Source organism: Pseudomyrmex gracilis, unplaced genomic scaffold, assembly GCF_002006095.1.
Source record: "Pseudomyrmex gracilis isolate BER0280 unplaced genomic scaffold, ASM200609v1 scaffold_7, whole genome shotgun sequence".
Classification (NCBI taxonomy): domain Eukaryota; kingdom Metazoa; phylum Arthropoda; class Insecta; order Hymenoptera; family Formicidae; genus Pseudomyrmex; species Pseudomyrmex gracilis.
The window spans coordinates 1,344,721-1,367,150 of record NW_018020591.1 but is presented as its reverse complement, the minus strand read 5'-3'; the positions used below and the strand labels follow the sequence as shown (position 1 = coordinate 1,367,150).

Here is a 22,430-nt window from a genome sequence, read left to right as displayed (position 1 = left end):
ATTTATGACTTTTATCACGTAACATTTGAATTGCGCGTGTATACTCATTGATTCTCTTACATTGCTGAGGTGAACATTGCGTAAATGGATCGCCGGTGTAACCGCTGGTACACGCGCACATTGGCGTGTGACTAACGACATTACAAACGGCATTGACTCCGCATGCGTTGATACACGGATCGCGACATTTTTGATTGATACAGGCCAGTTTGTTTGAGCACTCGCTGTTGCTAACACATTCGTAGCGACAATTCGGCGGTGATCCGATAAATTCTTGCAGGCACGAGCAAGAAGGTTGATCGTTAACCACTTGGCATTGCGCGTTTGGTCCACATGGCGACGGCTGACATGGATTGAGCACGGGCAATGGTTCCGCAGCTTTAAGAATAATCGCGATTAGTTAATCAAAATTTGCGTATAAAAAAAAAACTAAATAAAATGCGCGAGATATTTTGAGAGAATAAAAAAATTTAAAATATTGTTTTAAAAAAGTTTTTTCTTACGAAGTGGGAAGCAATTGATAAACGGATCGCCAGTCATGCCAGGGCGGCAGATGCAAACGGGATTGTGATTAATGACGTTGCAGACTGCATTGCGTCCGCAACTTCCCGGACAAGGATCCCGACATTTTTGATTGGTGCACGCTTCGTTCCTCGGGCAATCTGAGCTAATGACACATTCGGGTCTGCATGTCGGAGGTGCTCCGATAAATCCGCTTATGCAACTACATACTGCCTGCATGTTATTCTGTCGACATTGACTGTTCGGTCCACACGGAGACGGATTACACGGATTGCTAATAGAAGGTGCTACAACACGATTGGAGACAAATTTTAATTGCAAAATGAAAGCTCAATGTACTCAAAGATTTTCAAATTGAACCGGGATTATATACTGATATTAAATGAATCTAATTGTAACATTTGGAACTTTGAAAACAATACCTGCAACGGGAGAACACAAGACGAAAGCGTTTCCATCCATTCCCGTGGGGCAACTGCACATGGGAACGTGATTGTATACGTTGCATATGGCATTTTGTCCGCAAACGCCTGGACAAGGATCTATGCACTTATTTCGCACGCATGCCTGCGTGTTCGGGCAATCAGTATTCAATACACACTCCGGCCGACAGCCGGTGTAAGGGTCTCCGAAATATTCTGCTATACAAGTACAAATTCCTCCGTTGCACTGCGCATTGGAACCGCAAGGTGTAGGTGTGCACGGATCCGGCTTGGGCAATGCAACTGTAATGTTGCATAAAAAGACGAAATAGAAGTTTATTAACAAAAAGGAGGGAAAAAAATTTAATTAGAATGTATTCTTGAAGAAAGAGATCTTACGTGATATTACGGAACACTGCGTAAAAGGATCGCCGGTATGATCCGGCAGACATGAACAGATCGGTATATGATTTGTGACACTGCATTCGGCCAAAATGCCACATAAACCTGGACAGGGATCTCTACACTTTTGCTGCATACAAGCCATATTGGCTGGACATTCTGTACTGATCGTACATTCTGGTCTGCAATTCGGCGGACTGCCTTTGTATGTTGGTAAGCAAGAACATGACGGCACGCCTCCTATGTCACGACATTCAGAGAATGCGCCACAAGGTGACGGTATGCAAGGATCTGTTACAACGTCACTTACAATGGGTGGACTCACTGCAATTACGAGGACAAAGAGTAAAAAAAAAGTCATCAATTCTAATTAAAAATTATGTCCATTATTCAGTTACCGTCGTGTAAATTAAGTTTTTTTTTTAAATATCAAATATTATTTTGAGGAAAACAAATTCGTACCAGGTGTTTCGAAGCAAACGGTAAACGGATCGCCGGTATAGCCATTCTTGCAAGAGCAAATTGGATTGTGCTTAATGACTCTGCAATTTGAATTTCTGCCACATGAACCCGGACATGGATCCTGACACTTTTGATTCACACAAGCGAGCGTGAGCGGACACTCTGAACTTGTTACACATTCGGGACGACACGCGGGTGCGCTGCCGATAAACGTCGGAAGACAAGAACAGACTGCTTGATTGTTGTTAACGCGACATTGGCTATTAGGTCCGCAAGGAGACGGATTACAAACGTTCTTCGGGATTTCAACTAAAATAATATAGAATGATAGAGATATGTGTGTGTATGTGTATGTGTGATTTATGAGATGTAAAAATTGAAATTTATATAACCGAAAAGTTTAATATCAATATTTAAGAAAATATTCGTACCGATATCGCGAATTATTGAACAGTATTGGAAGGGATTGCCGCTGTAACCCGGAATACACGTGCAAGACGGTCGATGGTTGATGACCTGACACTCGGCAAATTGTCCGCATACGCCAGGACATGGATCTTTGCACTTAGACTGTACACAAGCGAGAGAAGACACGCAATCGGTATCGACAACGCATTCCGGTCGGCATCCTTCGTAAGGATTACCGACATAATCTGGCAGACAAGAACAAGATCCGGCACCGTGCTGTTCTTTGCAAATAGCGTTAAAACCGCAGGGTGAAGGTTTACAAGGTGAAACTGGAAGTGGCGTAGCTAAAAAGATTGTAAAAATATAAGTACAAACTAGAAACTATTTAAAAAAAACCAAATAAATTGATCTCTTATGAAATTGTCAACATAGTTAAAATTAAATTGCTTATTTGAAGGTCGATGCTTACGTGGCTTTATTATACACTGTGTGAACGGATCGCCAGTAAAGTCGGTTGGACAAACACACATGGGTGTGTGGCTCACTACGCGACACTCGGCGTTCGCGCCACACGAACCTTCGCAAGGATCTCTGCATTTCTGATTCATACACGCCAAGTGGGAAGGACATTCGCTGTTGCTAACGCATTCCGGCCTACAATTCGGTGGCAAACCCAAGAAACCGGGTAAACACGAGCAGGAAGATGTGTCGCCTACAACCCGACACTCAGCGTTTGCACCGCAAGGTGACGGCACACAAGGATTGGTTTGCGCCACAGGTAGTTCGGGTGCTAATAGAAAAGGAGAAAGTATCGTCAAATAATGTCACACACTCAGGAAATCATCAGGAGATTGAACATTGTGGCCGGATTATCTTACGTCGTGGAACGCATCGAACGAACGGGTCGCCCGTGAGTTCTCCGCAGCTACAGATGGGGTTGTGATTGATTACTTGACACGTGGCTCGAATTCCGCACGTTCCGAGACAAGGGTTTATGCACTTCTGATTGCTGCAAGCTTCCGTCAGCGGACACTCGGAACTGATAGTACACTCCGGCCTGCACGCAGGCGGAACACCGAGGAATCCCGTCACGCACGAGCACACCGGTTGCCCGTTGTTTTCTCGGCAAATGCTGTTGGGTCCGCACGGCGAGGGCAAGCAAGGATTTCCTTTCGGAACATCTACATTCGACACGGAATGACGAATCTTGTAATTCGTGTGTAAAATCATGCGGAAAATGAAATGATTGGTGATTTGCATTGATAAACTGTACCTGCTTGGACGGAACACTGGACAAACGCATTGCCAATCATTCCGGACGGACAGGTGCACACAGGCACGTGATTGTACACGGAACATAGCGCGTTTAGACCGCATGTGCCCGGACACGGATCCGCGCATTTGTTGCGAATGCACGCGCGATTGTGGACGCAGTCATTGTTTGTGATACACTCGGGACGACATCCTATGTAAGGATCACCCTGGTATTCGGGCAGACATACGCAAATGCCGTTGTTGCATCGTGAATTCGGTCCGCAGGGATTCAAATCACAGGGATCGATAACCGTGGGAACAGCTATAAAAAAATACAGATTTAAAATACTGATTGTTAAACACACGGTGCAATAAAATTTCACGAAGTGTAACGCGTAAGTTTCTTTCGTCTATGAGTCAGTTGACGCGTGAGAAACGAAAAAGACTTCAGAACACTTTCAAGAAAAATGTATCTACAAATTAATTTTTGAAGAAGAAACACGCGTTATAGTTCACGAAGTTTTCTTCCAACAATCTTTCGGCTGCAAAGAGTCTCTTACTTGTCGGTCTGGGGTAACAATTACTGAAAGGATCGCCGGTGTATCCCTCGGGACAGGTGCACACGGATACGTGATTGTGAACTGTGCACAACGAAGTGACGCCACAAGAGCCTAAGCAGGGATCCCTGCATTTCTCTCGGCTGCACGCGAGATTCATCGGACAGTCGGAATTAATTCGGCATTCGGGACGACAGTTCGGCGGTGATCCTCTGTAATTCGGCAAGCAGGAGCATGATGCCGTACCACCGATATTTCTGCATTCCGCGTACGTACCGCACGGAGACGGCATGCACGGGTCTCTGGGGGCTATAGGAAAATCTAGCTGCTCTGAAATCGAATAGTAAAAAGTGGTGTAACAAATTACGCGCTAAATTTTGGAAGCTAAGCCGTGAACGAGATTATGAAAGATCGAAGACTGGGGGTGATCGTGACTCATGGCGTGATGCGATAAAGCTAATGAGAGAGAGAGAAACACAAAGTTCTTACGTGGAGCGGGGAAGCATCTCATGAAAGGATCCCCGGTGTAACCGAGGTTGCAGACGCAGATGGGGCTGTGATTGATCACTTTGCACTGGGTGTTTATTCCACACGGGTCTGGACAGGGCGACACGCATTTCTGATTAATACACGCGAGATCTGGTGAGCACTGACTGTTCACTACACATTCGGCTCGGCAATTGGGAGGATTGCCGATGAAGTTTGGGAGACAAGTACAAACAGCAAGATTGTTCACACTTCGACAGTTACTGTTCGGTCCGCAGGGCGATGGACTGCACGGATTTGTTTCCGGAAGGGCTGCGTGTGAAAGAAAAATTGTTATTACTTACAAACTTGATTTGTGGATGTCTGTGCACTACTACGTGTCACTACGAAAAAAACGCAAGAAGTGCAATATCTGATACAAAAATGAGTCTTACAGGCTTCGGCTATCGGGGAACAATAGGTGAAGGGATTGCCAGTGTAACCGGGAATGCAGGTACAGACTGGCAGATGATTAACCGACTGACATTGGGCATTCACTCCGCACGTTCCTGGACAGGGGTCTTTGCACTTCAGATTTACGCACGCCATTCTGGTCAGGCAGTCAGAATTTTGCGTGCACTCGGGTCTGCATTCTTCATAGGGATCGCCTGTGTAGTCCGGCAAACAGGCGCACGAGCCGACGCCATTGTTCTCGCGGCAAACAGCATTGACGCCGCACGGGGAGGGTTCGCATGGTTTTCTAACGTCTAGGGGCGTATCTGATGGAAAGAAGTCTTGTTTAAACTTAATCGAACATGCAGCATTCTATTCCAAAGCTGGTGCTGAGGTAAGGAATTTTTTCTTATATCTTTTTCACTTTCAAACTCTCGCTCTAATTCTTGTAGTTAAATCAACTTCCTAACAAGCAACAAGCTTTTGATGGTGCGATAGCTTTGCGTGGTTGTAATGCGAATTACATCGTCGTTGCCAAATATTTAACGAATCTGATAATCCGTCAGTAGGCGATGTATTCTATCAGCAATCGTTGGAAGCGTATTTGATCTTCAATCAAATCCATTAATTGAGTTAATTACAAGGCGGCAAAACTTAGGATAGGGTCTCTGGTAACTAATTAACGTTTTATTTCTTTGGGAACGGGATTGCTATTCTATTTCTGGTCTGTATTAATATAGGCAGTATTATTTTGTTGGATCTGTATGGTTATTTGTTTAATTATTATCTTAATTAAGGATTTGCTTTGCTTTGGTTTATTCAAGAACATGTTTGTGCGACACAATTATTGGGAAGTCCACAGCATATGTCAAGGATCAAAGTGCTCCGATGTGTGAGTGAGGTCTTTCTTCACGGGTTTATTTTGAGGGGTCAGTGCAATAAACATCTTAACAATTAATCGCTTAGGCAAAATCTATCGCTTAATTGCTCGGTGTTCATTAGAGGTGAGTGCAGCTGAGAGCCTATGGGTATATAGGCCCCGCCACCGGTTTTCTTATTGTTGTTTTCTCTTATATTAGGGTTTTAGGGTCAGTACGCTCAGGCATTGGTGTGAGTGCGTGCCACATTGTTGCTTCTTTGTTAAGTGTACGGACGCGTATTGTCCTGTGTTATTCACTTTTAATCGGGCATAAGTGCTAATCGGGATTAAGAGCCTAATTCACTTATAGGCGCCAACACCTAACTTCTGCGTTAAGATTTCTTTGCGACTGCGTCGCGCGCATATTCTCGCATTAATCTTGTACGACTGTTTGTTTTTGTTAAGACACGATTTAGCCTGAGACTAGCTTTCTTTAGCTACGGAAGTACATGTCTAATAATAATAGAGTAGGACGGTGGTACTTATTAACAATTTTCGAATCTTCTCTCAATCAAAAATGTATTTTAATATCAAAGACGAGAAATATCATTGAATTTTAGACAAGAAGATTTTTTTTGTCTTTAAGACAACACGAAGTAAATGACAAGTTACTTGTTATGCCTTAAGAAACTTTCGTAAAACGAAATGTAATTAGTAGAAAACTCTCGAGCTACCGTCTTGATTTATTATCATTAGTCACATTTGTCATTTGGGACGAAAGCACTTACCTGCTGCGCCAGCATGCAAGTAGCGATATTTGCGGGAGAAACAAACAGAAACAAAAAGCTTGCAAACGTGTACTCACCCTCCGGCAGCAATTCGCAAGCGCTGAATGGATTTCCGGTGTATCCGGTTACGCACGCACAAACCGCATGGTGATTCACTACTGAACACTGAGCATTCAGACCGCACAGACCGATACACGGATCGCGACACTTCTGTTGCATACACGCTAATTGCGACGGACACTCGGGATTGATCGTGCACTCCGGTCTACAGTTAGGCGGCAAACCGATGTAATTTTCGATGCACGAACACGCGGGACTGTCACCTCTCACTTGGCACTCGGCGTTGGGACCGCAAGGCGAAGGCAGACACGGATTCGTCGGCGCGGGCGGTATTTCTGCAAACGAGCGAGCGTAAAGAAACACAGTTTGTATTTAATTATGAAAACACAGTTCAATGAAGAATCTTAAGAAAAAAAATCAACTTACTCGGTTGAGGGTAACAGATGGTGAACGGATCGCCGGTGTAAGATTCAGAGCAACTGCATATCGGATTGTGATTGACCACTTGACAGTTCGTATTCTGTCCGCACGTGCCTGGACACGGGTCTTGGCATTTGTTATTCAGACACGCCTGTGTCAACGGACAGTCGGCACTGACCACGCATTCCGGCCTACACGCTGGTGGATTGCCGATCAATCCGGGTTGGCACGAGCACACAGCGTGACCGTTCACCACTTTGCAAATGCTGTTCGGTCCACAAGGTGAAGGTGTGCAAGGTTGCTTGATAGTGTCTACAAATAAATAAATCATGACTTGATATTTAATATCTGCGTGTATTTAAATAAATGATTATTTTCTAATAATCGTATTTTCATTCTTTCTTGAGATAATAAAAAAAAAACCTGAAAACGTAAAATATATTTGTGTAAACCTACCATCCGGTATATATGGTCGACATAGAAGGAACGGATTTCCGGTGTATCCAGGCGGACAACTGCACATAGGGATGTGGTTGACAACGTCGCAACGTGCGTCACGACCACACGTGCCCGGACAGGGATCCACGCAGTTTTGGTTGATGCACGTCTTGACGCGGGGACAATCGGAATTCATAGTGCATTCCGGCCGACAATAAGAATACGCATCGCCGAAATAGTTGGGCAGACAGGTGCATACACCCTCGTTACATTCTGCATTAGGTCCACAAGGTGACGGGTTACACAAATCTTCGGGAACTTTTGGTTGCTCTAAAAAGTGGCAAAGTGCGTTTCCTCTGTGTATTTAATGCACTTGAAATAGACACGACTACTTAAGTGATTTATGAGAACACATCTGTAAATACCTTTAAGTAATGTGCACAAAGAGAAGGGATCTCCGGAATATGCGGGTTGACACAAACAAACCGGTATGTGATTTTGAACTCGACAATCAGCATTCTGGCCGCAGGAACCGATGCAAGGGTCGCGACACTTCTCCGAGATGCAAGCCTGATTGGACGGACAATCTGTATTAACCACGCACTCCGCACGGCAATTTGGCGGGATTCCTATATAATTCTTTAGGCAAGAACACGCAGCTTGATTGTTGACAACTTTGCACTCCGCGTAGAGACCACACGGGCTGGGGGAGCAAGGATCCACCGGTGGTAGCGGCACAACTAAAACACAAAAGAATAAATAATTTTCAGAAACTTCCTAAATTTATTTTCGTCTATATAAAAGCAAAAAAACAGTTTATAATTAAATATACTCACCGGGTTCGGGGAAACATCTGGAGAAAGGATCACCTGTTTTTCCTTGGGGACAACTACAGAGCGGATTGTGATTGATAACACGGCAATTAGCTTCAACTCCGCAAGTGCCGGGACACGGATCTGTACACTTGTACTTGTGGCACGCCTTGTTCTGCGGACATTCCGAATTGACGACGCACTCCGGCTTGCAGTTTGGCGGAGCACCTACAAAAGATTCTTGACACGTGCACACGGCTTGGTTGTTCACGGCACGACACAAGCTGTTAGGTCCGCAAGGTGACGGCGAGCACGGATCCCTAACAGTAGGCTCGGTGTCTAGTTCCGGTTGAAGAATGCAAATTGTGAACGGATCTCCGATGTATCCTGGCTCGCAAGTGCATGTAGGAATGTGATTGATGACCGAACACTGAGCCCGAACTCCGCACACACCCGGACAGGGATCCTTGCATTTGTTGCGAATACAAGCCTTGTTCGTGGGACAATCTGCGCTCAAGACGCACTCCGGTTGACAACCTTCGTAGGGATTTCCTTGATAGTCATCGATGCATATGCACGCGCCCGCGTTATCCCGTTGCTGACAAATCGCGTTGGCTCCGCACGGCGAAGGCTCGCATGGATTTATTGTTTCCTCTTAAAAAAACGGTCAGTATTTGATTTTTGTTATGTAATTTTACAATTTTGCACAGTATCTAGAGTTCAAAGATATGAATATAACCCACCTTCCAACACACATTGCACGAATGGATTGCCTGTGTATCCGATCTTGCACGAACACGTTACTGCGTGATTCACTACTTTGCACTCGGCATTGTCTCCGCAAGATCCCGGGCACGGATCTTTGCATTTCATGTTTATGCAGGATTTTTCGTGAGGACAGTCAGGATTAATCAAACATTCCGGTCGACATGCGGGTGGAGTACCAATGTACGTGGGTAAACACGAGCATGACGGTTGTCCGTTTGAGTTTTGACAAAGCGCGTTTGGCCCGCATGGTGAGGGATTGCAAGGATCGCCCTGATCCTTTGGCTCTGGTGGCACTGAAACGTCAACATATAATAATAAACAATTAAAATTATATTGATATCATGAAATTGACATAATTATATATTTCTCGTTTCCCTTACGTGGAATGTCATAACAACTTCTAAAGGGATCTCCAGTCTGTCCGGGCAGACAACTGCATATAGGCGAATGATTAATGACTTCGCATCTTGCGTTCAAGCCGCAGGAACCCAAGCACGGATCTGTACACTTTTTGTTTACGCAAGCTCTAGTTGGTGGACACTCAGAGCTGACGACACATTCGGGCCTGCACGATGGTGGAGAACCAAGATAGCCTTGAAGACAAGAACATACAGCGTGATTCTCGATGTTACGACACTGACTGTTCGGTCCGCAAGGCGAGGGTGTGCACGGATCTTTTTGAGAATCCGGTACCACAGGTTGAACTCGACAACTGACAAACGGATCGCCTACGTATCCGGTTGGACAAGAGCAAACGGGAATGTGATTAACCACGTCGCATCGCGCGTTTTGACCGCATATTCCGGGACAAGGATCTTTGCATTTGTTTTTCAGGCAAGTTTTGTCGCGAGGACACTCGGAATTGAGAATGCACTCGGGACGGCAACCTTCGTAAGGATTGCCGAGATATTCGGGCAAGCATTTGCATTCGCCATTTTCACATATTGCGTTCGAACCGCATGGGGATAAAGCACAGGCGTCCACAGGTGTTGGCTCTGTAACTAAAAAATTCGAAACACATTAATTTTTCCCGAAAAAGTTTTTCAGATCAGTGTTTTCAGTTTTCTACAAACTAAGTTTCACATTTTTTAAGACGTTGTTTTTATTTATTTTTATTCACCTCGCGGAATAACACTGCATTGCGTAAACGGATCTCCGGTGAAATCTTCCATGCATGTGCAGACTGGTAAGTGGTTTAGCACATGACACTGAGCGTTTACTCCGCACGAACCTGGACATGGATCTGCGCACTTTTGATTTACGCATGCGAGATTACTCTTACATTCGGAGCTCAAGATGCATTCCGGTCTGCATTGCGGTGGTACGCCAATGTAATTTGGTAGACAAGAACAAGCGGGATTGCCGGATATTATCTGACACAACGAGTTTGGACCGCAAGGCGACGGAGTGCAAGACGGCGGCCGTTCAGTTGTCGGAAAATCGTGAGGAACTAAAAGAGTACATATTTTTTATATATAGAAGAACCTCTCAAGATAACATCGAATAAAATTATTTTAAGAAAATAATAAAATCATACAGGATGCTAATAATTAAAATTATTTTAATAATCTACTTATTTACTTTTTGTTTTGTAACAATGAAAAATACAAGATAAAATTTGTGTAAAACTTACGTGGCGAGCACAAAGTGAACGGATCTCCTGTGAAACCGGAAGGACAAGTGCAAATCGGATTGTGATTCTTGGTGGTGCATTGCGCTCTCAAACCGCATGTGTTTGGGCAAGGATCGGCACACTTCTTATTTACACACGCCAGATGCGGTGGGCACTCGGCATTAACAATGCATTCCGGTCTGCATGACGGAGGAATGCCCGAGTATTCTGGTAAACAGGTGCATACAGCTTGACCATTAACGACGCGACATTTGCTGTTAGGTCCGCAAGGCGAAGGAGAACATGGTTCTATCGTTTCTGTAGAGAATAATATCGTAGTAGTGTTTAATTTTTTTTCTTGATACATTGATATGTAAATAAAGCAAAGTGTAAAATGCTTACTCGTCATTTCCTCGACGTCGCAAGCGAAGTACGGATCTCCCGTGTACCCCGGTGGACACAGACAGACGGGAACGTGATTTTGCACGTTACATATGGACAAAGTTCCACACGTGTTGGGACATGGATCTGTGCACTTGAAGCCAACGCAAGACATTTGCGGGGCACAGTCGTTGTTTGATTCGCATTCTCTGTGACATCCTTTGACAACGTCGTAAGGATCACCTATCAGATCTGATGGACATACGCAGGCACCCGCTCCATTTCTTTCGCGACATTGCGCATTGGGACCGCAAGGATTTGGCGAGCACGGATTGGACACAGGCACATCCGTCGCTACAAATATAACAAAAATGTTTGATTTCGTTGTATGAATGTATTATATTCAATTTTGTTTGTTAAAACTATGATTCGTTGAACATGTGAATTTTCACTCACCTGGCGGAGGCGCCAGGACGCAACGCACAGTGGCGTCACCCTCGTATCCTTCAGGACAAGTGCAAATTGGAACGTGATTCTGCACCATGCATCGGGCGAGCTCACCGCAAGCACCGGGGCAAGGATTTTTGCATCTCTGATTGATACACGCCGCACTGTTGATGCATTCCGAATTATCGGTGCATTCCGGTCTGCAGTTCGGCGGACGGCCGATGTAGTTTTGCAAGCAGGAACACGCCGGATGTGAACCTATTACTTTGCACTGCGAGTTGGGGCCGCACGGATTAGGCAAACATGGATCTTCTTCTCCTTTCGGCAATGGCGACGTAGTGCTGATCTTGGTGCAGTGCACGAACGGATCGCCAGCGTATCCGCTCGCACAACTACAGATGGGATTGTGATTCACTGTAAGACAGTTCGTGTTCTGTCCGCACGAACCCGGGCACGGGTCCGCGCATTTGTTATTGATGCACGCCTTGTTCTGCGGACACTCCGAACTGACGATACAGCCCGGTCGACACGTTGGGGGAATGCCGGAGAATCCCGGTTGGCACAGGCACACCGCGTGTCCGTTGTGAACCCTGCAGTTGCTGTTGGGTCCGCAAGGTGATGGATCGCAAGGATCGATCGGCGACGGTAATGGTGTCACGATGTCTATGAGAGTGCAACCATTCACTGGGTCACCAGTGTAACCTGGTAGACAGAAACATGTTGGGGCGTGATTGACCACACGGCATGTGGCATCCTGACCGCAAGTACCGGGACACGGATTGATGCATTTGTTGTTCAGACAGGCCTTGCTGCGATCGCAGTCGGCGTTGGTGACACATTCGGGTCTGCAGGCGATATACGGATCGCCGAAGTACTGAGGTAGACAGGTGCACGATCCGACTCCGTTTCGCTCGTTGCACACGGCGTTGGCACCGCACGGTGACGGATTACAGGGTGTACGAGGTTGTTCCGTTGTAATGGGTGCTAGAAATAATTGATATCGTTGAGTATTGACAATTGTAGAATAAGACTGAATGAAGATTATGTCAAAACGTACTTTCTACGATAGGCGTGCATTCTGTGAACGGATTGCCCGTGTAGCCGTCGTTGCAAATGCAGACAGGATTGTGTTTCACGACGTTGCAATATGTATTCACACCACAAGATCCCGGGCATGGATCCACGCATTGTTCGTTGATGCACGCCATATTTCCGGGACATCCCTCGTTTATTACGCATTCCGGACGACAGTTCGGCGCGCGACCCACGTAATTTGGTAAACACGAACAGGCCGGGAAGCCGTCGATCACTCGGCACTGGGAATTAGAACCGCAGGGAGAAGGAACGCACGGATTGTCGCTGGGTCTTGGTGACGTTACTTCCACTATTAAACATTAAATAGTGTCGTATAAAAATTTGTACGTATTTCTCATTCGATTTGGATCTCTCTGAAACAACGACAGATTTGAAACTTGCCTTCCTTAACACATCCAAAGAACGGATCTCCGCTGTAGCCAATCGCGCAGATGCAGACTGGATTGTGATTGATCACTCGACAGTCCGCATTCACGCCGCACGTGCCTGGACATGGATCTTTGCATCTCTGATTAATGCATGCCGCGTTTGGACTACAATCAGTACTAACCACACACTCCGGTCTACACGACGGAGGACTGCCGATGTAATTAGGTTGGCACGAGCACACTGCGTGATTATCGATAACCCGACAATTGCTATATGGTCCACAGGGAGATGGTGTGCATGTGTCACCAGGTACTGGAGGTTCTATCAAAAAATAAACAACGTTATAAATGTTATTCCACTAAATCGGTCGAAAGAAGATTCAGAAAAGAAAGAAAAAATCGCTGCGAACGGGTTACCTCTTGGTAGATGACAAGACGTAAGCGGATCTCCAGTGTAACCGGAAAGACAACTGCAAGATGGCTGATGATTGTAAACTTGACATTGCGCGTTAATTCCACACGAACCTACGCACGGATCTTTGCACTTGTTGTTAATGCAAGCCTTTGTGTGCACGCAATCCGAGTTCTGAACGCATTCCGGCCTGCAACCCTCATATGGATCACCAGTGTAGTCGGGTAAACAAGTGCACGACCCCGCGCCGTTACGCTCTTTGCACACGGCGTTTGCGCCGCACGGTGACGGATCGCATGGCAGTTGCACTGGGAAGACAACTGTTTAAAAATAATATATTTAAGATATTATATTCAAATTACGAGAAATAACATACATAAAGTCAGTCAAAATCTTGTCGAAACACTTCACCTTTGGCACAGCCGGAGAAGGGATCACCTTCGTAACCTTCGTAACATTGGCAGATGGGTCGATGATTTTGCACAGTGCAATTTGTGTTGAATCCGCACGATCCAACGCACGGATCCAGACACTTCTTTTGTATGCAAGCTAAGGAACTAATGCAATCTTGATCGATCACACACTCCGGTCTGCAATTCGGCGGTGCCCCAAACATACCGCTGATGCATGTGCATATGGGATGGTCCTCTTGAACGCGACAATCAGCGTTGGCTCCACAAGGCGACGGCAGGCAAGGATTTGTGGTCGGTGGCAAAGGTTCTACAGAAAAAAATAATTTAATTTTATATTATGGACATCTTCTTGCAGAGAAAAGTTCTTTATATAAATAAACTGTTAAATAATTTTTGTAACATACCTTCTTTAGCACATTGTGTGAACGGATCGCCGACGTATTGACGAGGACAGCTGCAGATAGGATTGTGATTGATAACCTGGCAATCGGCGTTCAAGCCGCACAAGCCCGGACATGGATCATCGCACTTTTGATTTATGCAAGCCAGATGTGACGGACATTCTGTACTGACGTAACACTCAGGGCGGCAGTGTGGCGGAGTACCTTGATAACCAGGACTGCACGAACAAACCGCGCGATCGTTCATCACACGACAGATACTGTGTGGACCGCACGGCGATGGCATGCACGGATTCTGATCTAGAACTACATAAAATAATACATTTAATAGCTGCTGTATAAAATAGTGCATTTGATGAAACAGAAAATATTAAAAAATAAATAAACTAAAACTGAAAATAAATGTTCACATACAAGGTCTCTCCACTTTGCAGGCTCTGAACGGATCTCCAGTATATCCCGGTAAGCAGGAGCATATTGGAAGATGATCAACAACTTCGCAACGAGCATTCGCGCCGCATACACCTGCACATGGATCTCTGCAATGCTGATTGAAACACGCCAAGTGACTCTCGCAATCCTGATTAATGATGCATTCCGCTTCGCAACCGTCTATATAAGGATTGCCAACGAACGGTGGTATACACGTGCACTTGGCCACACCATTGACCGCTGTGCAAATAGCATTTTTGCCGCAAGGTGATAACAAACAGGGATCATATGGTTCCGATGGTCGTGCTATATATGTGTGTAAATAATAAAACATTATTTAATTTTATGATAAAATCTATTTTTGAATTTATACAATTTGATAAAATAATTACCTCCGCAACTCTTGTACGGATTTCCGATCATAAGATCCGGACAATAACAAGGTGGTATTCTCGTGCTGTTGCACATCGCTCCGGATCCACATGGATTAAATTCGCATTGGTCAGCTTTCGGTACGCATCCTCTGATAGTGTTGGGACTTTCGATGTATCCAGGCAAACACGTACACTTGGCAAAGCCGTTGCTCAACACGGTACAGCGAGTGTTGGGACCGCATGGAGAAGGTTCGCAGGAATTTCTGGGAAGCGCGCAAGTCGAATGCGGCGGATCTCCCTCGTAGCCTGGCAAACAGAAGCACTTTACCTGTCCGTTTATCACTCGGCAGCCTGAGTTAGCGCCGCAAGGATTGCCCTCGCACTGATCACCTTCGGGAACTGGAAACACATTAAAAGAAGAATCGATTCATCAGAAAAGTTTAATCCTCACTCGTTCTAGATGTTGTTACAACTTCTCCACAAATGTACACGTACTGCATTGCTCGAACGGACTTCCCGTCAAACCTTTCGGACAGAAACAGACAGGATTTCCGTTATCGTTCTCACACAACGCGTTTAGACCGCAAGGATTTGGCACGCAAGGATCTGAAGTCAGTATCTCATGGCAGCCAACTTCCGGATTTCCTTGATATCCCGGAAGACACGTACACTGCGCTTGATGGTTACTAGAGATGCACTTCGCGTTTTCTCCACAGTCATATTCGATGCAAGGATTGATACACTGTCTGTTAAGTCGATCGCAGTACTTATGCGGAGGACAGTCCTCGTTGTATTGACAAATATTCTTAGCTTCTTCTTCTAAAATTGTAAGATTCATTGATATTTTGTGATTTTAATATGAATAGTTTTATTTACTTTGTATATTATTTTTAATAATAATATTATATTTGTTGCAAAACTCACCCTCATCGCAATAGGAGAATCCGTTACCGTGATAACCCTCTTCACAGCTGCAGTCTGTTCCGTGATTCGTATTAATACAAATAGCATGTTCCGCACAGGGATTTCGTACTAGACACGGCTCCTGGCAAGTATGCCCGATGCACGCTTCTGTCAGAGGGCAATCCCTGTTGCTAGTGCAACCCGCTAGAGAAAGAGTGAGAAAGCCCGTATAGCCCCAGAAAGTGTAGTGCACGAGTATAGGATTTGGAGATAAGAATTTTTGTTGCGTACAGCAAGTGTAATTTTGTTTACATTGCAGTGTGTCTTTGAATTGTGTATGCGCGAGAAGTATATGTGACTTCAGGTCGAGAGAAGAAACTTTTTTTTGAATTAAAAAATATGTTCAGAAAGACGTACGAATTTTTGAGAGATCATTTCTCATGATCATGCACAGGAATTTGCATTGAATTTTCTGTGTTTTTTTATAAACAAGAGTATGTAATTTACAAAACTGTACTCTTTGTAAAAAAATATATATGTACAATAATATACATACATATTTACAACTTCATCGAGATGCCTATAAAAAAATCGGAAATAAAATTGTGTGTGAATTGATGTACAGTGCTGGCGTATCGTACAAACCTTTAACGCATGTGTTTGTTGAGGAGTCGCACTGCATGCCAGGTGGACAATACGGGCATTCTGTTTCGTTAGTATCCACTAAAAAGTTATCAAAAAAAATGTGATTTTAAATTAAGTTAAATTAAGTTAAATGTTAGTAATGTGTTAAATGTGTTATTTAATTGGAAGGAAAAGAAAAATATACCTTTAACGCAGACTGGCCTATGATAATGGACGTGGCAGTCCTCAACGAAGTCACACGGATTGCCCAAAGTGCACGGGTTCAAACACTGATGGTTTATGCAAGCCAGTTGGATGGGGCAGTCGTTGTGCGTTGTGCATTTCACGTCTAATGGAACAAACGCACATTAGACAAATGGAAATTAATATCTCGAAACGACGAAAGCAACGTCGTGAAAAATGTTAATGTACATAAAATCCCAACAAAAAGTCTATTCAACCTTAAGTTTAACTACCATCAAAAATCGATAGTTATTAAACAATATATTTAATTTACTTAGATTTATCACATAGATATTTCCAGTGCAATAAACATAAATATGAATATACATGAGGACGATATATATATATATATATGTATAAGTGTATATATACTCATTTACTTATGAGACATATAGTGATATTTGTGTTACATGTGTCAAGTATAATAAAGAGACATTGATGCGTCCACTCTCAAGCAAAAGTTTAAAAGTTTATAAGTGTTTCAAACTTATTTTACTTTGTTCACAATGATACTAATTTTTGGACTACAGTTTTTTCTCGAGAGTAGATAACTGAGAAATCGCAGCTTATTAGATATGTTACATACTCAAAAAGCGATAAGGAAAAAATCATGCATAAGCAAGTAATGTACATTGTCATGCCAAGAGCGCTAATGCAGCAGTCCTTTGTCTGCATTTTTACAAAGGCAGTGTCTGACTGCCGGTTGATATAATAAATGTCGAATAACGATCGTCACATGGGACAGATAGGTGTTCGATTTATAGATCGCCCTTTTATGGTACATCGATGACATTTTCATCTATAGATTTTGCTTAGATGAACCATTCCGTGAGATAGAACCGATCGTACGGTAAAAGTAGTCCGTACTCTCCAGAATTGGTTGCTTCCAATTTTCGTCTGGATACAACAACGGGCTTTATACCGAAGGAAGCTTTGAAGAGAATATCGATTATGATATAGCGAACATGAAATGACGTCACAATTACACGCGAAATACTCCCGACAAAAAAGATTTTTACCTGGGAGTATGCTACAATTAGACGTACTCTGCTCGGTACTTGAGTTCAAGCACACAGGCCGGTGATTTATAACGTCGCACGAATCGTTTTCTCCACAAGTATTATTGACTTTGCACGGGTTTCGACATAGACGATCGAAGCACATCTCGCATTTTGTACAATCTGTGTCAAAGTTGCAAGTCACAACTGTTTTATTTTCAGTAACTTCAGGTGTGGTAGATTGTTCTGTCGTAGAATATTGCTCAGTTGCATTTTGTACTGTTGTAAAATATTCTGTTGTAATGTGATGCTCAGGAGTCCTGTATTGTTTTGTGATCGAATATTGATCGGTAGACGTAGTGTACTCTTGCGTAGGGTATTGAGTCGTACTATGTTCTGTTGTAGCAAAGGAAGATTGCGTAAATTCTGTAGTTGGAGTGAATTTTTCTGTAGTAGAAAGTTCTTTTGTCGAATAAAAAGTACTGTATTGTTCCGTAGTCGAAATTTCGGTCGGGTGTGTAGATGTAGTGTAATACATTGTTGTTGATTCTGATGTCTGAGGCTGCTCTGTAGAATGCTGTTCTGTAGACAATTCTGATGTGCTATATTGTTCCGTAGTAGAAATCTGTTCTGTAGTAGAAATTGTAGTGTATTGTTCAGGAGTAGTAAACTGTTCCGTAGTCTGTTGTGATGTTTTGAGTTGTTCTGTCGTAGAATAACCTTGTGTAAAGTATTCTGGAGTACTGTATTGTTTTGTAGTTGAAATTTGTTCTGTACTTTGTTCAGATGTAGTATATTGTTCTGTGGACTGTTGTGACGTTGTGTGTCCTGTTGTAGAATATGTTGTAGAGTATTCTGTAGTCAACATTTGTTTTGTGGTTTGCTCAGGTGTAATATATTGTTCCGTAGACTGTCCTGTAGTCAAATATTGTTTTGTGGTTTGCTCTAGTGTAGTATATTGTTCTGTAGGCTGTCGTGACGTTGTGTGTTGTTCTGTTGTAGAATATGTTTCTGTAGAGTATTCCGTAGTCAAAATTTGTTTTGTGGTTTGTTTAGGTGTAGTATATTGTTCGGTTGGCTGTTCTGTAGTCAAAGTTTGTTTTGTGGTTTGTTCAGGTGTAGTATATTGTTCCGTGGATTGTTGCGACGTAGTAAACTGTTCTGTAACAAGATTAGATGTAGTATATTGTTCAGTCGTAGATGATTGTTCTGTTGTCAAGATGTTAGTAATCGATTCATTTGTCGTAAGTGTGGGAAGTTCAGACGTCATTGCATATAACGGAGTAGTATCTTCTACATGTGTTTCAGTTGTGCGTAGCAATGTTGTTTCTGCGGTGCTTGATTCTTGTGTTATTTCTTTCGCAGTGTCACGTTCAATACTTGTTGTAGACATTTCGGTATGTTCTAAAATAGTCGGAAATGACACTGTATAATTTGTTTGCGTAAGCAATGTTGTAGTCGTGTTAATAGTGCTTTCCGTATTTTGTTCAGTGGTTGTTCCTAACGGCTTTACTGTTAATTCTTGTGATTCTGTAGTAGAATATTGTTGTGTAGTTGTTGCTATTGTTGGCATTTCTTCAACAGTTATATTAGGAACTTTTGTAGTAGGAACTATAGTAATATTCTCAGGAACTTCCGTGATACTACTTACTTCCGTCGATGTAGACATTGTTTCAGTAGTTTTATTAGAGTCTGTGATGCCGACCGAACTCTCAGTACTAATATCAGTATGATTATACGGAAATGACGAAGAGGTCATAGTGGTAATCGGAACAGTTTTTAGTATTTCGGTTGTTGTAGCAATTTCTTCATAACCAGTAGTAGACTTTGGTATTGAAGTTACAGTAGGAGAAGATAAATTTTCTGTAACCGTTTCTCCCGTACTATGTGTCGTTGGAATAGTAGTAAAAGTTGTGAATTTCATACCGGAAGTAATTGTACGCGCTGTAGTATATTCTGTCGAAGTAGATTCGGTAAAGTCGGTTCCAGAAATTGGAGTTGTAAAACGACTAGATTCGTTTGTCGTTGGAATCAGAGTATTATCTAAATGATTAATCTCAGTAGTGCTCAATGTCGAAACAACTGTTGTTGCTTTTGGAGATTCGGTGACAATTTCTGTCGTTTCAGTGGTAATACGTTCTAAATTTTCAGTGACTTGGTCCGAAGGAATTGTATGTTCCTCCGTGTATATCATAATTGGCATCTCTGTAGTAGAAATCGACAGTGTGGGTGTTAAAATGCCGGTTTGTGTTGTTTGTAATGTGGTTTCGAGAGTGCGATCTACGGAAGATATTGTCGTTGTAGTGTTAGCTAAACTACATTCGTCTTTCGAGTCGCAACAAATAGGCCTGTGCGCTTCAACCCGACACTGAACCGCTTGTTGACACTCGTTGATACAAGGATCAACACAGGAACTTTCGACACAGGCTTCTACATCGCTGCAGTCATCGTCAGACTCGCAAATTGGCTTGGGGTGAAGAACTGCTGCGGATACAATATAACATAAACATAATAACTGATAAAAGTGGCACAAAAACTGAAATCAGGAAGCGACTCTGATTAGGCTACGCTACAGATATAAGTTTATTTCAATTACTACAAAATTAAGATTTAACATGCATAATAGATAAGCTGATTATGAGAAACATTATTAGGTCTTTACAGAGACAGATGTAACGGAAAAAATCTTCCTGAAAACAGAGTGAGGAGATTGACAGAGTAGAGCGGGAAATGAGGATTCGGGAGATTTGTATCTGTAACACACTCTTTTGTTTGGAAAAACCCTGAAACACTCGTCCAGACAACGGAACAAGAAAATATCCGATTGCAATATCATAAAAACTAATTTCTCGTATCGAATTTTGTGTGAGTTTTGTTAAACTTTTAGTTCAAGCGACCGAGTGAAAAAGCATATATTCTGTTATCTGGACAATCAAAAACCTGAAAAAAGTAAGAAATTTGTATGTCTCGTGTAAGGCCAGGCAATGTAAAGACGTGATAAAACGGCTACGAGAAATGACAAGACTGAGATAGTGTTCTGAGAAATGGTGTTTACCTTTCATGCATCCGTATTTAGTATCTGGCACAAAGCCGGGGGGACAGAACTTGCAGATAGGCTTGTGCTCCTCCACGTAACAGGGGGCATCAGCCGGACAGGTAGAGTTTCTGCATGGATCCACGCAGCGATAGTTGCGGCACGCCAAGTCTGGAGAGCAGCCACTGTCTCGCAGGCAAATGGAGAGGGAGGGATTGCAGTTTTTGGTGCAAATACACACGGGACGGTGGTCCAGGACTTCGCAGGTTTTATCGCCCGTACACGGTCTTTTGTTACGCACATTACAGGGATTCTGACATTTCCCGTTGACGCACGCGGCGTTCGAGGGGCAATCGTAATCCCTCGAGCAGGTGAGCGTGTCGGGGGCGCAGGTCAACTCCCCGATCTCGTTGACCACGAAGCCGTATTTGCAAACGCACATGGGTTTGTGATTCCGCACCTGACATCTCTTGTTGACCTCGCAGGTATACCGAGAACTCAAACACGGGTCGCGGCATTCGCCTGTCTGAGAGTGGCAGGATAGACTCTCCGGACAGTCGTGGTCGGAGGAACAACCGATGCTCGGCGTAGGTTTGGGATTGAGCGTGTCGCATTTGGAATCTGGATGGCAGGCCGTGTGGGGCATACCGATATAACACTGCGGGCACGAGCAACGCGGCTTGTGCAGAACCACTCGGCACAGGGCATTGATCCCACAGGCACCGCGTAGCGCGCACGGGTCCAGACATTGTAGATTTATGCAGGCTTTTTCATTGGGGCACTCTAAGTCGCTGGTGCATTCGCGCTCTATTGTCGCGGATAGTGATGGTGTTCAAGTCGGTGTAGAGTCGGTGGGTGGTCGGTGGTGGGTGGGACAGGAAAAAAAAAGAAAAAAGCATTTATAAGAACTGTGAAAAGAAACTTTCTCACAAATAACATAAACCACATGCTTTGTATTTATAATGAGAGTAAGGGTAGGCTCTGTGAAGAAGTATAGAGAACGACTTTACAAACTTTTCCAAAAATATCATCAGACGTCTTCTCTCAGAGAAAATTACACAACGGCAAGCAGCGATATTTACAACACAAGCCCCCACAGATTTCAAGAAACAAAGAGGAAATAAACAAACCGTGAATATCAGCAAATAACAAGCATGGGTATATGAGAATGTCCCTTTCGCAGTTCCCAATCTGTACCAATCCTAAAACTAAAAAGAATGGTGTCGATTGTAAATGTGTACCTCCTTGTACTTCAAGTGGCACTAATCAAAGGCAATCGAGTGTCTCTTATTCAATTAAATCCTCAAGACAGATTGGATACTGAAATAAACATTCTACATATGAAGTTATGTGTGAGACATGTGTGAACTGTGTTCTTTCTCTCTCTCTGTCTCATCAAGTATGTACAGTATGTCCTACATATCGTATATATGTACAGGTATATTGTATATATGTACTATTTGCTGTGGACAAATATGTCAAATATATAATCGGTGTGTCGTGGCGATATATACTGCTCCAATCACATCTGTCTCTCTCGATGTTAACGATTTCACTCGATTAATAATACATCTATTGTATTACTCAAAAGTCCTACTAGACG

At 43.5% G+C, this 22,430-nt stretch overlaps 1 protein-coding gene across 2 annotated transcripts in view; it reads right to left on the bottom strand.

Moving 5' to 3' along the window:
• The window catches only part of LOC109860162, an 85,592-nt gene that overhangs the window by 25,507 nt on the left and 37,655 nt on the right, over positions 1-22,430 (bottom strand). For both annotated transcript variants that reach the window (XM_020439065.1, XM_020439073.1), the window contains exons 40-74: positions 17,815-20,277; positions 16,758-16,901; positions 16,574-16,651; positions 15,950-16,132; positions 15,521-15,844; positions 15,044-15,424; positions 14,634-14,957; positions 14,223-14,525; positions 13,817-14,125; positions 13,411-13,725; positions 13,007-13,315; positions 12,588-12,914; positions 11,540-12,514; positions 11,105-11,437; positions 10,724-11,020; positions 10,211-10,540; positions 9,471-10,091; positions 9,066-9,383; positions 8,347-8,976; positions 7,936-8,250; positions 7,529-7,840; positions 7,079-7,384; positions 6,670-6,987; positions 4,948-5,271; positions 4,517-4,825; positions 4,031-4,357; positions 3,490-3,792; positions 3,095-3,397; positions 2,686-3,006; positions 2,240-2,560; positions 1,809-2,117; positions 1,344-1,670; positions 945-1,247; positions 504-809; positions 61-378 (exon numbers count right to left, since the gene is read on the bottom strand). In XM_020439065.1, coding sequence (XP_020294654.1) covers positions 61-378; positions 504-809; positions 945-1,247; positions 1,344-1,670; positions 1,809-2,117; positions 2,240-2,560; positions 2,686-3,006; positions 3,095-3,397; positions 3,490-3,792; positions 4,031-4,357; positions 4,517-4,825; positions 4,948-5,271; positions 6,670-6,987; positions 7,079-7,384; positions 7,529-7,840; positions 7,936-8,250; positions 8,347-8,976; positions 9,066-9,383; positions 9,471-10,091; positions 10,211-10,540; positions 10,724-11,020; positions 11,105-11,437; positions 11,540-12,514; positions 12,588-12,914; positions 13,007-13,315; positions 13,411-13,725; positions 13,817-14,125; positions 14,223-14,525; positions 14,634-14,957; positions 15,044-15,424; positions 15,521-15,844; positions 15,950-16,132; positions 16,574-16,651; positions 16,758-16,901; positions 17,815-20,277 — 13,986 coding nt within the window. The remainder of the gene's footprint in view (positions 1-60; positions 379-503; positions 810-944; positions 1,248-1,343; positions 1,671-1,808; positions 2,118-2,239; positions 2,561-2,685; positions 3,007-3,094; positions 3,398-3,489; positions 3,793-4,030; positions 4,358-4,516; positions 4,826-4,947; positions 5,272-6,669; positions 6,988-7,078; positions 7,385-7,528; positions 7,841-7,935; positions 8,251-8,346; positions 8,977-9,065; positions 9,384-9,470; positions 10,092-10,210; positions 10,541-10,723; positions 11,021-11,104; positions 11,438-11,539; positions 12,515-12,587; positions 12,915-13,006; positions 13,316-13,410; positions 13,726-13,816; positions 14,126-14,222; positions 14,526-14,633; positions 14,958-15,043; positions 15,425-15,520; positions 15,845-15,949; positions 16,133-16,573; positions 16,652-16,757; positions 16,902-17,814; positions 20,278-22,430) is intronic.